The sequence below is a fragment of the Papaver somniferum genome, chromosome 6 (assembly GCF_003573695.1).
Source record: "Papaver somniferum cultivar HN1 chromosome 6, ASM357369v1, whole genome shotgun sequence".
NCBI classification, from domain to species: Eukaryota; Viridiplantae; Streptophyta; class Magnoliopsida; order Ranunculales; family Papaveraceae; genus Papaver; species Papaver somniferum.
Window position 1 is genome coordinate 127,403,405 of NC_039363.1, and position 17,052 is coordinate 127,420,456.

Sequence of the window (17,052 nt, forward strand, 5' to 3'; positions counted from 1 at the left end):
AACACACCTTAATTTCATTGAAAAAATTAGGAGAAGAAGATACAGAAATTATGAAGGCACGAGAGGTTGAGGAGTCAGACAACAGTGATTAATGAACAAAGCAACTGTCGGCAAATTAGATCTTTAAATACGTACTTATAAATAGGTAATCTGAAAGTTTCTTTTTGTATTTTGAAGTAGTGTATGTATTGTTGGAATTTCAGCTTTATAATCAACAATTTCTTTATGATAAACATGATTATTGTTGGAATTTCTGTATTGTTGGAAGTAGTGTACTTAAATAAACTATACCCTAGTATTAACATGTTCTGTAGCTCATAATACAACACATTTCTAGGAATCTTCAGTTCATAACAACTCACATGAAACCATATGAATAAACAGAAGCTTCAATACAATATAAAAGAACAAGATTAAAAGGAAACAGAAACATCATGAGACATGCAGTTTTATGTCTTAGCTTCTACTTCTATTTCCTCTCATTTGTCAATGATGGATTAACAGAAAAATGCATAGTATAAGAGGCTAGAAGAGAGCTTAGTCATAGCTTATGTGTCAACCAACCTGTCCACCATTAGTTGGTTGACACCTCACTAGGTGAGTCATAGGACAACAAGCAGCTGAAGTGTAATCCTAGTTAGTACTAATCAAGATTAAATAAAATAGGATTAGCTTAAGAAAAAGTAGGATTACCTCAAACAAACCAACATTAAGTCTAACATTATCCCACTTTGGTTAGCAACAAAAGTTTACGGGAAAACAACTAGCTCGAGTCTAAAATGTACGCTAGGATTCTACTGTAGATACATATACACCATTTAGAAGATGCATACGTCATTTCCATAATCAGAAAACTAGACGGGTTGTTTTATGCTCAAGTAAAAACACTTTAAATGGCTTAACCTCATGCCATACAAACTGCACTTTAAACTTTATTTTATCAAACCAGAAAACTTAAACTTGAATCATTTCTTCATAAGCTCTCAATACAACTTTATATGCTCTTACCGCAATAAATATGATTTCTAGATACATCTCCATCGAGACAAGTATACATCTGGCTCAATTAAGAGGCATGTTTCCATCGAAACATATAACAAGTATACATCTGGCTCAATCGAGATATGTCATACAAGACATTAAACATCTCCAAAGAGATTCTACTGGCTCAATTGAGGTGTGTTTATCGAGACAATAATTCATCTGACTCATTTGAGTATGTCTGTAAAGACATTTAACATCTCCGAAGAGATACATCTCTGAAGAGAATAACTGGCTCAATTAAGGCATGTCCGACAAAGCATTTTTGTGTCTCACTCGAGATCCTTAATCTCTGTAGAGATCTTATATGTTCTCAATATGAGATATTTCTTCGTCGAGACATTATCCATCTCCGAAGAGACCTGGCCCAATAAGATATATATCTCCGAAGAGAAAACCTTTGTCTTAAAATAAAAACATGTCTCCGTCGAGACCTTTATTCATCTCTTTATTGGATTAATCTCCGAAAAAGATCATCTGTGTCTCACTCGAGACGTGTTCAATAGGGACTTTCTGTACTGACCTCCCACTGGTTTTCCATTCCTTAACAACGTAAACAGAAGGAATATAAACAACAATACAAGTTCAAACAATTAAGATGATAACCCAAAACAAATGTTACCATGCTCCCACTGTTTTTCAGAACTCTGTCACATACAACGTTGTATATACTTTAATCTACACATATATAAAACATTAGTACAGATTCGATACCATCACAAGTTCACCTTTGGGTAAACCAGGATGTACAAGAATCTCGAAACTTCTAAGTAACAAGCAAAAGTAAACATCTTAAACTCAAAACATGACTCGGTATCATCACAAATTAACCTTTGGGTAAAATTGCGATATACATGATTCTAACCTTACAATTTTAAGATCCACATTTCATGCATAACAAAGCAACAATTCCATTAAACCTTTGGGTTCAATAAAAAAAGAAAAATAAACCAAGCATAGAACATGATTCATTTCAAATATTACTGGTATGAATCACCTTTGGGAAGGTTCACACTTGCCACATCCAAAATAAATCATAAGCAAACCTTGTTTTAACCGAAACTGATGAAGAATCTGTCACTTTCTAGTCTTAGTGGTCTACACCACAAGCATCTTCATCTCTTTCTTAACCTAGCCGCACATATCCAAAGCCTTATATCGCAGCACTTTAAGCATTGATTCTCTGTGAAAATTCTCCAAAATTACTGAACCACAAAACTTCCTTTTCATTAGAACACTTTCATTACTCTCAATGTATCACTTTGGCAATACTTAGTCGAGTAATGAAAAGTACAAAAAATAACTATAATCACGATTTTTCAAGACAGAAAATCAGTTATACCTGTAAGTTCGAATCTGCACATCAAAGGTAAAACAATACCTTGAACTTTACTGATTTTATCATACAGCCATTAGAGCCAACACCCTTTTCTTTATGACAGATAGTTCTGTTGGACTATAAAAACCATCTTTTCTTTTTACCAGACAGTCTTCCACTACTTGACTCAACATTTGGTGCATAACCACCAAAACCCTTCAATCTTGTTTGCAGTCCATACATGGAACATTATATTCATCTATTTCTCTACACTTAGCCACATGCAATCAGAACCTTGTATCGCAACACTTTTGGCATCGACTTTCTGTAATGACTTCCAAACAGCTAAACCTCCGAAAAAGCTTCATTCTCATTAAAAACTTTCATACTCTTAAAGTATCGCTTTGGCGACACTTAATCGAGCAATAAAAGGTACATAACATCCATAATCTCAACTTTCAAAACTCAAATGAAAGGATATATCTTAGTTCAAATTTGTACAGTAAAGAAACGACATGCCTTTAACTTGACTATTAAACCTTTGGATTTAATAGAAAAGTTAAAAATATATTACCTCAAACACAAGTCAAATTGTCCTCGTGAACATTCAACCTCCAGCAAAACAGCTATGGAGTTGTAAACCACCAAGTCCAACTCCATCGTAACACTAGGTTTTTAATCAATCCTCATCTCTTTGAGCATGCATTGATACTGCAACAGGTGCTCAACTGTAAAAAGAATGGTGTTATCTCTTTCATAGGTACAAATTAAATGTACACAACCTAGAATTCAAGCAGTTTACTGTGGGTAGGTAACAAAGACCATCGCAGAGATTTCGACACTTTCCCGTCAAATAAAATCACCATTGAAAGAACTTTACTATAACCCAGACTTTAATGACTTCCAAAAAACCCATGCAAGTTCCGAGCATCTGAAGAAATCTTCTCCCACTGAACCAGGTCAGTACTCACATTATGTACTTTCTCTTCAACAATCATCCACAGGTATGACTAGAAATAGCAGATCCTCGGTAAGCCAGGAACATTCCGAGGCAGATCTGTTGGAAGAATTAAGAAATGTCTCCGCGGAGGTAGAGAGTTGGCAAATTCAGACCAATAAGAGCCATCACGTGCCCATATGAGACCATGTTACTGATGGTCTTGAAGCCACTGGAGTAGGTGAGACAATTATATCGATATCATTACCATAAGATAAACTTTGTCCCCAGGTTGTCCCGCATTTAGAGCTCTGCTTACAGTTTTCTCAAAACTTGCACAATCAAATACCACATCCACTTCATATTATTGACCACAGCTGATGTATGAAAAGCAGTTTGTCAATGTCGTCGATCTTGAGCAGTTGGATATGTTTCAACAACAAGTAATACTCTAACCAACTCTCTCCCACTGATGTGCAGCTTCCCACTGGTCAAGTATGCAGTACGAAAGTGTGCATGATCACGAGAAGGAACAACTTCCCTCGATTCTGAGTACAAATTCACAACTGAATCTTCAATTTCAAACCAAGCAGGAGGTACCAGAGCTTAATTTGTAATCTGTAGATAAATCATTTGCTGATTCTATCCAAATCTACATTTGGCAAAGATAGAGAAAATCTAACTTCTATTGGTTACACTTGTCAGGTCCCAAAACCCTGCTAATGAATAAGCTTTATAGGCATCCTTTTCTCAGAAACCTTATATAGTAGGACAACAATCACAACAACAAAGATGCAGAAAACAACAAACTGGTCTAACATCCCGGTAAGTCCATGAACTTTAAAGAACACTTTTCAGAGTTGTATCTTTATTATCAGCTCTCAAACACCAAGTCACCAAGTCCTCCAGTCTTGGTTACAATTTTCTGTGTACCAACATCCTTCTAACGGAACTTGTGTGCTTCAACAACCTTTAACTCAGGAAACCGGTTCAAACCCACTACATAGATTTGATGTCTGAGAAACAATATGAGATGATACTTCATCAACAAATATGTCTGTAACTTCTTTCAAAACAGTCGCTTGTAAAACTTTTCATCCCATAGTTTCAGACTTTCCACCATCAAATCATTCATGCTGCTCAAAATTAAGTTCACAACCATTCCCATTAGAACTCATCCTCTTCAACTGCTCTTTTGTCCATGAATATCCAGATTTTCCGACCAGACAAAACTTAAGCTTGAACAACATGACCATGATGGACAAATGAACAATCAACACAAGTAAAAATTCCTTGTGTAACTAAACTAAACAAAAATTGTATATGTTGTAGTTGAAGAACATGAAGTAACTAGGGGAAATAGAAGTAGAATGTTGGAATTTCAGCTTTATAATCAACAATTTCTTTATGCTAAACATGATTATAAGTACCCTTATACTGAAATAAATTATACCCTAGTATTAACATGTTCTGTAGCTTATAATACAACACATATCTAGGCATCTTCAGTTCATAACAGCTCACATGAAACCATATGAATAAACAGAAGCTTCAATACAATATAAAAGAACAAGATTAAAAGGAAACAGAAACATCATGAGACATGCAGTTTTATGACTTAGCTTCTACTTTTATTTCCTCTCATTTCTTAATGATGGATTACCAGAAAAATGCATAGTATAAGAGGCTAGAAGAGAGCTTAGTCATAGCTTATGTGTCAACCAACCTGTCCATCATTAGTTGGTTGAAACCTCACAAGGTGAGTCATAGGACAGCAAGCAGCTGAAGTGTAATCCTAGTTAGTACTAATCAAGATTAAACAAAACAGTATTAGCTTAAGCAAAAGTAGGATTACCTTAAACAAACCAACATTAAGTCTAACATGTATCACTAAATATCTATGTTGGTTTCACTTTGAGATTGTATTTTCATTATAAGCCTAGAGCTACGGACAGTTGTATACAGATTATGTGAGTATTTTTATTTGTGGATAAGCTGTATTGCGATGCTAACTGGATTTGTTAGTCACTTGATCTAATTGCAGTGGGAGAATATTTTGCATGCTTTAGTAACTTATTTGGTATTATATAAGTTGGAGTTGAATAACTTCTATGCAGGAAAAATCATAGAAAGTGAGACATTTATCATTAGTATAAGGTAGTCTTTTTTTCTGACAAGAAATGTTACTAAGACACAACTCATTGAAGTAGTTGAATGTGAAGTATTTGGATTTTCAAAAATTGGTGCAGTAATTTGTGTCTACTTTGATTGGAATTTCCAGAATGAAGAAGATATGACCCTTCAGAAATACTGAGTGACTCTTTAATTTTGCAACATCGCTTGACCAAAAAAATGACACATATTAGCTCAGTAATAATAATACTTCGCATCGTTAATTTTTGATGAATAAATGTAACACAACTTAGTGGTGATAGAGTGCTCACATAGTCACTTGGTAGTCTTAAGGAAATTTAGAGAAACTGTCATTTTGCAATGTTCTTCACTGTGGTTGAACCTTATCTTTCACATCAATCTCATCCTGCCTGCTTAACTATTCTCAGGAATCTGTCACTGCACCTCTTTCGGCACTGATTCTGGTTCCGGTTTGATTGCACATCACATTAATTCAAACTCGATTTTTTAGATCAACGCAGGTGGGCAAACTGCATTCTGGTTTGGTAACTGATTAGGTTCAAGGGCCTTGCGTGATCTTTATCCTCTCTTTTCAACCTGGTGCGTAACAAATGTACAAGCATCAGAGATGGTACTTTAACTGAAGGTGAAGTTTCCAACTGGTCTTTGGACGTCTCGTTAATTTTAATGAGGTTAGAATGGTGGAATCGGTGCAGTTGTTGTGGTTAATTCTGTCAGTTCCTCTTGAACTGAATGATCATGCCGCTAATATTAGAACCTGGAAACTAACAACTACTGGTCACTTAAATTTGAAGCCCCATTACAATCATACAATTTCAGGTATGTCTGCCCCGCCTTTTCCCGATTTCTTTGCGTGGAATAATTCTATTCCACCAAAGAGAATCTTCTTTATTTGGACGGCTGTACATGGTAAGATCAACACTATTCATATGCTTAATCGTAAAGGCATTCAGCTCCACAGCTCTTGCATACTTTGTGGCGACGAAGAAAAGAGTATCAATCATCTCTTGATTCACTGTAAAGTGTTTAGAAGAGTTTGGAATGATTTAAACCCCAAAAAGAGACGATCCTAGGTGTTTCCTAAGTCCATTTGTGATATCGCTTTTTGCTGACAAGGTAATGGAAGATGGTCTGGCCTCTTATTCATGCTGCTTTTGCTTGAGTTCTTTGGAGAGACTGGAACAAGCATACTTTTGAAGAGAAGCATGCTTTTAAAACTGATACAGAAGCGAAAACGTGATTCTTCTATGAGCAAAGGCAGCTGGAAACTCTCCTCGCATTAACTTTTCTCATTCTGTTTTCAATTGGGAAATAACCTTTATCTAGCTGTTTCACTTTTTTTTCCTTTTTCTTGAACTTATAGCCTGTAAATCATGTTAGTCTTCCATAAATCTGTAAGTTTTCGGCATGGAAGCAGGCACTATTGCCGCGGGGTTTCATTTACCAGTTTACTACTGCCGTGGGGTTTCATTTACCAGTTTACTATTGCCGTGGTGTTTCATTTACCAGTTTATATAAGGAATACACATCTTGTCCGAATATACAGAAGTGAATTTTTAATTATCCAGCATTAAGCATTTCTTGCAATATTTAATTAAGCATTTGCGCACTAGATTATATTCTAATTAGTAGGTAAAGATCCGTCTTTCTAAAAAGAAAATTCTATCTCTATAAACAAACACATCTCTATCTTAGTCATCTTGCACACATTTCTCCTCAACTAAAACCCATTGACATCACCATTTCACCCAAACCTTGAAAGTTCAGTTTCTCTCGTTGAATCTGAAACCTTCCTTTGTCAAAAAACGGTGTTTTGAATGATGAAGAAGTTCGTCAATTTTCTTCCAGAGGAGATCATTTTCGACATCTTAACCCGTTTACCTACTGAATCAGTACTAGAATGCAAATTGGTCTGCCAAACATGGAGGAGTCTCATTGATCGTCCATCATTCCCCCAAAAGCACTTGACTCATCTCAATCATCCTTGTAAAAGTAAGTTGAGCTATATTTACTTAAATATGTGGAATCACGGGAACAAGCACCTTTACTCTTTCAATTATACTGATGATTGGATTCGTCCTAAGGAGAAACCCATTGATAACAACCTTTATTATTTCGAATATGATGAAAATTGGATTCAAAATGAGGAGAAACCTATTGATAGAATGACAATGTTTTGCTTAAACCCTATGTTTGATTCGTTTATCGTCCTTGGTTCATTTAATGGGGTGGTCTGTATTCATGAATGCCGAAATGATCAACCTGATGGTATTGCTTGTATTTTTAACCCCATCACTCAAGAATATTGTTTTCTTCCTGATAAGAATCATTGGTGTCTCTATTTGTCTGTCGGCTTTGGTTACCTACCTTCTACAGATGAATACAAAATTGTCAGTATTTACGGATGTGATCTTAATTTTGTTCTGGTGGAGGTATACACTGTTGGCAGTGGTAATGGATGGAGGTTCATTGGAAAGTTTAATTTCTCATTATACTCACGTTTTGGTGAAGTTGGTGTGTTTGCGAATGGAGCTCTTTACTGGAGGGATAGGGGAAAGATTGTGGTTTTTGATTTGGCCAATGAAAAATTTCTTGAAAATCTTTCGCCACCTCCAATGCTACTAGAAAATGACTGTGATGATAAAACTGTGATAGGGGTTTCTAGGGGGATTTTATTTTATGCTGTTAATCAAACCACTGAAGAAGGTGAAGAATTATTCGACGTATGGCTATTAAATAAGAAACAGCAGGGGGAACGACTCTCATTGGGTTGGAGTAAAGAATTCAGTCTTTCCCAGAGAGAACCATTCACCTTTACAAAGTACGGCTATGCTTTATATTATGATCAAGGCCGTCTCAGATATGATCCAATAGATTTAGCCTCACACAGGTTTATGGGTTTTACTGTCATATATCCTCAAGTATTTCCCCACAAACACACCTTAGTTTCATTGGAACAATTAGGAGAAGAAGATACACATATTAGGAGGTCACGAGAAAGTGAGGCGGAGTCAGATCATAGCAGTGATTGGTGAGCGAAGCAACTATTGGAAGATGAGATCCTTGGATTCAAGCTTATAAACAGGTAATCTTAATGTTTCTTTTAGAATTTGTAAGTAGTATTGGTATCATTAAATATTTGTGTTGGTTTCACTTTGAGATTGGATGACAAGGGCCTCATTTTAAACCTAAAGCTATTGTCAGTTAGTTGCATACAACTTTCAGTTACTATGTGTTTGTATGAACAATCACAATTTTATGTCAGTGTTTTTATTTGTGGATATGCTATATTGCTCAGTTAGTCACTTGATATAATTGCAGTGGGAGAATGTGATGCATGCTTTAGTAATTTCTTTCGTGTGGAAATTGGAGTTGAATAACTATATGCAGACAAACTCGTAGAAACTGAGATCTTTATCATTAGTACTGAGGCAGTCTTTTTTTCTGACAAGTCATCTTAGTAAGACACGATCACTAATTGAAGTAGAGGAATGAGAACTATTTGAACTTTCAAAATTTGGCGCAGTGATTCGTGTCTACTTTAATCTGAATAACCAGAATGGAGAATATATGACACTTCAGAAATAGTGAATGACTTAATTTTGTGACATAGCTTGACAAAGTGGCACACATTAGCTCAGTAGTAAATGTAGTAAACATGACTTGCATTGTTAGCTTATAAATAAATGTATCACAACTCTGAGAAATAAGTTGTCAGTCACTTATAGTGTTAGGCAATTTAGAGAAACTGCCATTATTGCAATGTTCTTCATAGTGGTTAAATTTTATCTTTCACATCATTCTCATCCTGCCTGCTTAACTATTATTCTCAGGAATCTCTATAACCGCACCTCTTTCGGCACTGTGTTTCCTACTGAGTGCTATAGGGGAAGATAAGTTTTGTAGTTTATGAAAGCTTAATGATCACTTTGCAGAATTTTCACGAAGTTTAGACCCTAAGCTTAGGCTGCCAAAATTTCCATATGATTACATCCATCATTTTTCCATCTTGGCCAACAAACTTCATAAATTACTAGTACAGGAGTAAGTTGCCCCTATTTGGAATTCAGAGGAAACTTGACATGGGTACCCAGCACTTATCTACTCCAAAAGCCCGTAAAGCTTATGCTTCGGGGTAACGTAACAGACAATACTCCACTTGCAGTCTTGCACTGTTGCAGTCATTTCTCATTCTCATTTTTCCTTTACAGACACTGATAGCAAAGCTAGTGTGGACATGGAACTGTTATTAGAGAATTTCTACTGGTAACCTGAACTTCTTCTGCTATGGACGATCATTCGTTTTCACCGAAAACAAATCTGATCCAGAATGTCATTTCGTCAGGTCTTAGCCTGATCAATAAAAAAGTAACAAAACACAAACCTGGTTGACGCTCAAGTGCTTTTGCCTTTTCAGATCGGATTGGTTCAGTTCATGAAACATATTTTGAGGCATACTCAAGGTTCGGCTGATAACCTATGTTTTTGCCTAGGTTCGGCTGATAACTTTTCAGCCGAACTTAGACAGATGTATGCCTCAAAACATTTGAGTATGCCTCAAAACAGGTTTCGGTTCATAACGGTGGAATGTAGTGAGCAGTGTCCATTAGACCAGCTATATTAGTGAGGCCCAAAGCAGCAGAAACTCTTTATTACCCTTATCAATAGCAGCTAGAGCTAGGCTCCACCTCCACAGCAACAGCAGAGAGAGGCTTGGCTCCACCTAGACATAAGTGTGTCTCCTTCGCATGGACTGTGTGTCTATGTTTATTAATGTATGGTACTCAAAATGGTGCCATAATCATAAATATTTTTTGTTTCTCATTTCCGGTTTGATAATGATCTAGAGAATAAATTGACGATGTTTAGTCACATTCAAATTTCTGTTCATAATTCCCCTTCTTCTGACACAATTGTTTCCTTCCTAAGCGCTCCACCTTAAATTCACATGAGAGCAAGAGTTAGCAGCAGGCAGCAGCGACAATATTTTTCATCCCAAGAAAATGAAAGAATCACCCAGTTTTTAAAAACATCATTGAATATGGTGTTTTATTGCTCTCGTCTGTTGCTTTGTTACTGTCGCTTTTAAGGTTAGATTTTCCTAAAGCTAGCCTCTACATTTGCATTATTTACTGCCAGATGATACAAATACAATAGTTCCAAGTTAAAATTCGGAAATAAGCAATTTGAGTCTTGAGACATTGCTTCCTCGTCTGGATGAGAAGCTCCCTACGATCTTATCTTCCATTGCTAAGCTACTGCTGCTCCTTAGGCCTATTCCTATGCACATACAAAATAAAAGCAGTTTGGCATGTCATGTGGCATGGCAAATAAGTTTTCCCATTATGATAGATTTGTCAAATTTGATTAAAAACATATATTATTTAATTGTGTTGAGTGGGATCCTTATGAATAAAATATATATTCGTATATGTGTGATAGCCTGATAGGATATTTATAAAAAGTTTAGTATTATAATATATTAAGTGAGACCTTTTAGATATAAAAATATATTAAAAAAGTGAAAAAGTAGGAGATAAGGAGAAATTATATATATATAAAAACTATTTGGAGATAATTTGACTATCGCTGATGGTCAAACTATCGATGAAGCCTCTATCGTCCGATAAAAAATTCATCGTGTATGCCTATATGTTATTTATGGGTAATTTGACATACTACTCATAATGGATGCATATACGGCAACATCTGACGTTTACCATATGCATAGGAATAGGCCTTAGGCTGCCTTCCTTTATGCTATTTAGGTTGCATTTGAAACTTGCGTCTCTCTCTCGGTATAGCTTTATAGGTACAAACATAACCTGTATATCATTTGGACACCGAGAGACATTCTGAAAGAGAGTTATCATGTGAATTTCTTTTCCCGCGATCTTTATGTTTTTTACTGTGATGCAAGCGAAGTTTGCAAACTGAACGGTCATCACCACCACATACGCGGGGGACAGAAAACTGCATCAAGGAAAGTGGTGGATAAAAAGTGCTTACGAATGCCTGAGAAATGTCACCGTGTATAACCATCCAAAAGATGTGTGGATCAATTTTTGGTATCAACATCACCATCAATCTTATAAAATTGTTGCTTAGTTATCTTCTTTGGTTAGTCTATTGCTCTCACGGTGGGAGAAGACTCTCAATTAGATCCACATTTGATATTTTATTTCGTTTTTCTTGGACGTGGATACTTTCAATCTGCTCTTAATTATACCGTTAGACCTACCATATGCATGGTGTTCCGTAATTTGCACAGGAGCGTTTCGCGTAATACCAAAATTAGCTCTACCTACGTGGGGTTGATGATAAGTTGTTGGACTTTCGCATACCTCTTATCACACGTTCCAGTCCCTCTTTCCATGACAAAAGAAAAGAAAGAACCCCTCTTCGTTCAAAGAGATTAAAGCACCACTGGCAGCGTAAAAGAGCAGCTTTCACATGACTGAGTTCTTGTTATGAGGACAGGTCAGTGATGCAGTTTTCTCTTGGGATATATATCTGGTTCCACTATTCCCCAGCCTAGCTCCCCCTCTTTTTCTCTCTTTTAATTCTTCTTTCATTTTCAATTTTCCCTTTTCTTTTTATTCTACACTCAGTAGTGATTTTTATATTCTCCTTGGTGTTTTTTATGTTCTCTGCTTTTGTACTTCACCATTGCTATACAAACTCCTTGATTTTTCCCCACTCCCACCTACCATTCAACTGTTCATTCTCTGTTTCTAAAGAAAACCAAACCAGAAAAAAAAAAAAAAAAAAAAAACTGTTCGAAAATCATGATATAAAGTATAAACTGTTCAGAAATCATGATTCTGTACATCTCTGTTATTGACAACTAGCTAATTTACACTGTACCCCTAATTAAATTAGCCATAATGATAATATCTTAACGGATGTTTCTCTTTTTTGGTCAAATATAACTCCTTAATCCTGCACTTACTTTTACAGTAAGGAAGATAAAGTAAGACATATCCGTTTTCAACAAACCAGTGGTGTTATCGTAATATACACCCAAATCTTGGTCCAAAGAGCGAAAAACATCAGCACTCTCTCAGCTTTTGTCTTTACTCTTTTTCCTTCTTTTTATAATTTTGTGGTATCCGTTGAGAACAGAGAAAACCCACAAACACACACTCTCTCTCTCTTTTAAGTCTGATAAACAGTCAGTCGTCACAGTGGTAAGTAAGTGGTAATAATAATTATAACACCAAAAAATTAAAACTTTCAAACCAAAATGCATCACAGTGTGCAGCAGAAATCATTTCATTTCTAGCACTAGCATTCTCATTTTCATCTTTCAGCTAATGTTGACATATTCCTTCTGGTTCTGAGGAGGAAAAAGGCAAAGAAAATGAAGAATTCCACTGAAGCTAAACATTATATAGGTAATGGAATAAGGAGATCAGAGGATACATTGGCTCATAAACTCTCAGCTAGAACGTCAGTTTTTAGTATAAGACTTTATGTGTTAATTGGAGTTTGTGTTGGTCTTCTGGTTTTAGCTGTACTGCTGTTAATATTTCTATGTTGTTTTCGGAGAAAATCGATTAAACGGAGAATGAGGATAAAACATTGTTCAGGTTCAACTCCGATGATTTCTAAAGAGATTCTTGAGATTCTTGATGAAGGCATTAGGTTAAAAGAATCAAACGAGTTTATTGATTGTGAGAAGAATGAAGTAATGGTTCAGCAGCATCATAATAAAGTTATGAAAAATGGAAGTTTGGGGAGTTTGTTATCTGGAGGTAGCAGTCATGAGAGTTCTTCATCTGGAAGTTCTTCAGTTGAAGTACCAGATCTTGGATGGGGTAGATGGTATACTTTAAGAGAACTTGAAACCGCTACCGACGGATTTTCTGATGAAAATGTGATTGGTGAAGGTGGATATGGGATTGTTTATCGAGGAGTTTTGCCTGATTCTTCTGTAATTGCAGTCAAAAATCTTCTAAACAAGAAGTAAGTAATTTTTCTTTCTTCTTTTTTTTAAGTGATTCAGTGAATTTCAGATTCAGAAGTAGTATATTTTTTCTGAAATTTCATTTACTGTCAGGCTCTGGGTTTAAGAATTTTAAAAATGTTAAGATCTAGGGTTTTAAATTGGGGATTTTGTTTTCCTCTAAAATTTTAATCCAAATATTTTGTCTTTACATGTTTTGATTTACTCATTTGGTAATTACTTCTTACTCAATTGTTTCTGTCTTTTACGGTTAAGACAACATTAGCATTAGCATTTAGCAACAATGTAGATAGTGAAATTAGCAATGCCCAAAAATAAAAAGTGAAAGGATTATATTCTTTTTTCTTTGATCCATTAATGGAAAACTATAGTGGGGTGCAACACAAGACATATGAGATACCACTCTAGCCGAGAATGTGCAACTGTGACAGAATCTGATGGACTAGTGCTGGTATGATTGAACCCAGCTAATACTGGTGAGTTTAGTCTTTCAAACATAATTAGGGATGGGGAGGTAAACCCGTGTCTGAGTGGAGATAATAATTAACTTTGGCTTTTAGCTTACTAGATGTACTTATTTACTTGATTTTCTTATAGTTTTATGCATTTGGAATCTGTAATGAGTCATTTTGACAAATTGCTCTCCCCATTAATAACTCGACCCGGGATGTGTACTTGAATTAAAGTCAATGTAAAAATTTAGCTTGCTGTAGAGGGTTAAACATTGAGAACATGAATTTGGAGTAAATAATACTGTAAGGGGGAAGTTCCAAGGTGGCGAGGTATAAACATTGATGAAATAGGTCTAATAGTTTATTCGATTAAGGGGAACAGTGATTTCATTCTGTTGAAAACCTTGGTATCGGTAACTGGGTGTCATAACATCCTTGACTTGTGCTATGCTTCTTTGGAATTGTTTCCAAGGTACATTTATTGAAGTTTTTAAGAAATCATGTAACCGGGGTTCTTCAATTTTTTACTTTCACCTTTAGGAAACAAAATAACAGTTCTTGTAAAGAGGTTTGAATCATGAACTCTATTGATAACTTATGTTTTCTATTTTCGTTTTAAGTCAGAGATTTTGATATGAAATTTTTATACTCTGTTGCCATGTTCATAGGGGCCAGGCAGAAAAGGAGTTCAAAATTGAAGTTGAAGCCATTGGAAAAGTAAAGCATAAAAACTTGGTGGGTCTTATTGGGTATTGTGCAGAAGGGGCTCAAAGGTGCGTCTGTTTGGCCTTCTGTTATATCTGTTCCATGCACTTTGGAAATTAGTGGGGATCATATGGTTTCTGACATATTTTGGCGCCGCCATTGATTGTGCAGGATGCTCATATTCGAATACATGGACAATGGGAATCTGGAACAGTGGTTGCATAGCGATGAGGGGCCTGTTAGCCCTCTTACGTGGGACATTAGAATGCAGATTGCAGTAGGAACTGCAAAGGGGTGTGTACATCTATCTCTAGTCTCTCTTTATATTATCTTATCTGTTTCATTATGGTACCTGAAGTATTCGCGGATGCAATTTGTTATCAAGTCCCGTACTTCTCAAAAACTGCTTAGAATTTGTCTGCTCAAGAAAAGAACTGCTATTGTTTACTTGTGATGGATCCCCCTATTCTCCTCCTCATTGGTGCATGCCATGTTTTCAGATTAGCTTATTTACACGAAGGGTTAGAACCAAAAGTTGTACACCGTGATGTCAAATCTAGTAATATTCTTCTTGATAAAAAGTGGAATCCCAAAGTCTCAGATTTTGGATTGGCTAAGCTCCTTGGATCAGATGCAAGCTATGTGACTACGCGCGTAATGGGGACATTTGGGTTTGTTTTTTCTCTAGCCAATACCCTAAGTAACTCAATGTTCATTATCGGGCTAGTTAATGGTTCCCAATTGTAATGTTCAAGTATCCGTCTGATGCAGATGTGTGGCACCAGATTATGCAAGCACAGGTATGCTAAATGAGGCCAGTGATGTGTATAGTTTTGGAGTTCTACTCATGGAACTAATATCAGGAAGAACCCCTGTTGATTATGCTAGACCAGCTGGAGAGGTAATTAGATTTATTAGTTTTCCAATTCATTCATTTTACGACTTGAACTATAACCTAATATGATTTTCTTGAGTATGCTTTTCTAGGTAAACTTGGTCGAGTGGTTCAGAGGTCTAGTTGCCAGTAGGCGAGGAGAAGAGGTCGTGGACCCGCGCATCGAGATCCAACCTGCACCAAGAGCATTGAAGCGGCTCCAACTGATTTGCCTCCGCTGTATAGATTTAGATGCAAGTAAGCGACCGAAGATGGGACAGGTTGTACACATGCTCGAAGCAGAAGAGTTTCCCTATCGTTCTGTAAGTCTAATTATCCACTTATATTACAGTTGTTTGAATTAAATTTTTAGATCTCCCTTAGATCTTTTGAGACTTACAAGGCTGATGCAGTGTGTACTCCAAACAACCCAGACCTTCAAGTGTATCTCCTTGATGGACCATATTTTGACACATCTTTGTCCTGTGCACTGCAGGAAAGCCGATTAGCCGCCCAACGTGATGCCATCTCCCCCTCCAACAGTGCTAGCCCTACTGCTATCGCCAGAATTGCATTGGCTCCAGTCGAAACAGCAGAGAGGTGATATGCAGTCTAAAAGGCTTATAAAGCTTTACCGCCAAAGTTGTATGAATAGCCTTGTTCAAAAAAAGGTATAATAAGTATTCCAAGTTTATCATGTAAATCAAGTCGCTCTACTAGTTGAAGCAAAATAGGCGAATAATAGTTTCACATATAGTACTAGTTGAAGCAAAATAGGCGAATAATAGTTTCACATATAGTAGTCGTAGAACAACACTTCTATTAGTTTTGTTATTAATGTTTTGTTACACCTCCTCCGATGGTACTAATGTGATAATTCAAAGGAAGATTACCATTTGGGAAGTGCATTATAATAGTGGAGTAGTGCATTTTTACAATTCGCTCTCCATCACTATAATTTTTTTCTCAGCACAACTACAAGCTGTAGAAGTGATGAGAGTGCTGCATTTTGTTTTCTTTTAATGTGCGTGTTTGCTGAACCCTGAGCCTCCAATAATTAGTCTTACTCAAGGAGTTCATGGTCCGACAGTCATCCTGGAGTCATGTCATTCGCTGAGTTAAGATGTCATTCGTAAACCATGAGATACAGATGTCGTAAGCTTTTGTGCAGCAATTTGTGTTTGTAAATCAATGAGATGCCTTAAAATTCTTGTGTCGAGTAGTAAGACATTGCATCAGTTCTGAAGAGCTCTCTTTGTCAAGGCTCTCTTTTAAATAAGAAACTATTTCCCTTAAAAATCTCCTCTCTGTAAGCAACTAGGGATTCAGTGAGATTATCTAATCAAATGGTAGAGCGGTATAAGATTATTAAGTTTATGAACGGCTGCAGCTAAATAAAGCTTTCTGTTCTCGCCGAATACCGCCACCAGCTATGGTATAAGTTGCACACCTTGTAAATTCCGCAACTCCAAAGAAATTTGCCTCGTGTAGCAATTTAATGGCTTGTCTTGGCCCATCCGAGAAGTTCTTGTGTTTCCTACTTCCTAGCCCCTAGGTTGCGGCACTTGGAAAATTTCTTACTTCAAACGATTCCATTCACTT

General features: G+C 36.4%; 2 protein-coding genes across 4 annotated transcripts; both read left to right on the forward strand.

Annotated features, from left to right (window-relative positions):
- Nucleotides 1–7,133: 7,133 nt before the first annotated feature.
- LOC113289224 (putative F-box protein At1g46984) lies at nt 7,134–10,398 on the forward strand. Of its 3 annotated transcripts, none has more exons than XM_026538426.1 (2): nt 7,134–8,535; nt 10,380–10,398. In XM_026538426.1, the coding sequence occupies exon 1, from the start codon at nt 7,268–7,270 to the stop codon at nt 8,483–8,485; it is 1,218 nt and encodes a 405-aa protein (XP_026394211.1). In that variant the 5' UTR covers nt 7,134–7,267; the 3' UTR covers nt 8,486–8,535; nt 10,380–10,398. The 3 variants fall into 3 exon arrangements, with proteins under 3 accessions (XP_026394211.1, XP_026394210.1, XP_026394209.1); XM_026538425.1 differs by lacking the exon at nt 10,380–10,398 and adding an exon at nt 9,868–10,322; XM_026538424.1 differs by lacking the exon at nt 10,380–10,398 and adding an exon at nt 9,662–9,859 and having other exon boundaries at nt 7,135–8,535.
- A 1,925-nt stretch (nt 10,399–12,323) lies between these two features.
- On the forward strand, nt 12,324–16,385 carry LOC113289225 (probable receptor-like serine/threonine-protein kinase At4g34500). Its single transcript, XM_026538427.1, has 7 exons — nt 12,324–13,418; nt 14,540–14,644; nt 14,748–14,870; nt 15,077–15,247; nt 15,348–15,477; nt 15,564–15,773; nt 15,947–16,385. Exons 1-7 carry the CDS (start codon nt 12,814–12,816, stop codon nt 16,052–16,054), a joined length of 1,452 nt encoding a protein of 483 aa, XP_026394212.1. The 5' UTR covers nt 12,324–12,813; the 3' UTR covers nt 16,055–16,385.
- The last annotated feature ends 667 nt before the right edge of the window (nt 16,386–17,052 follow it).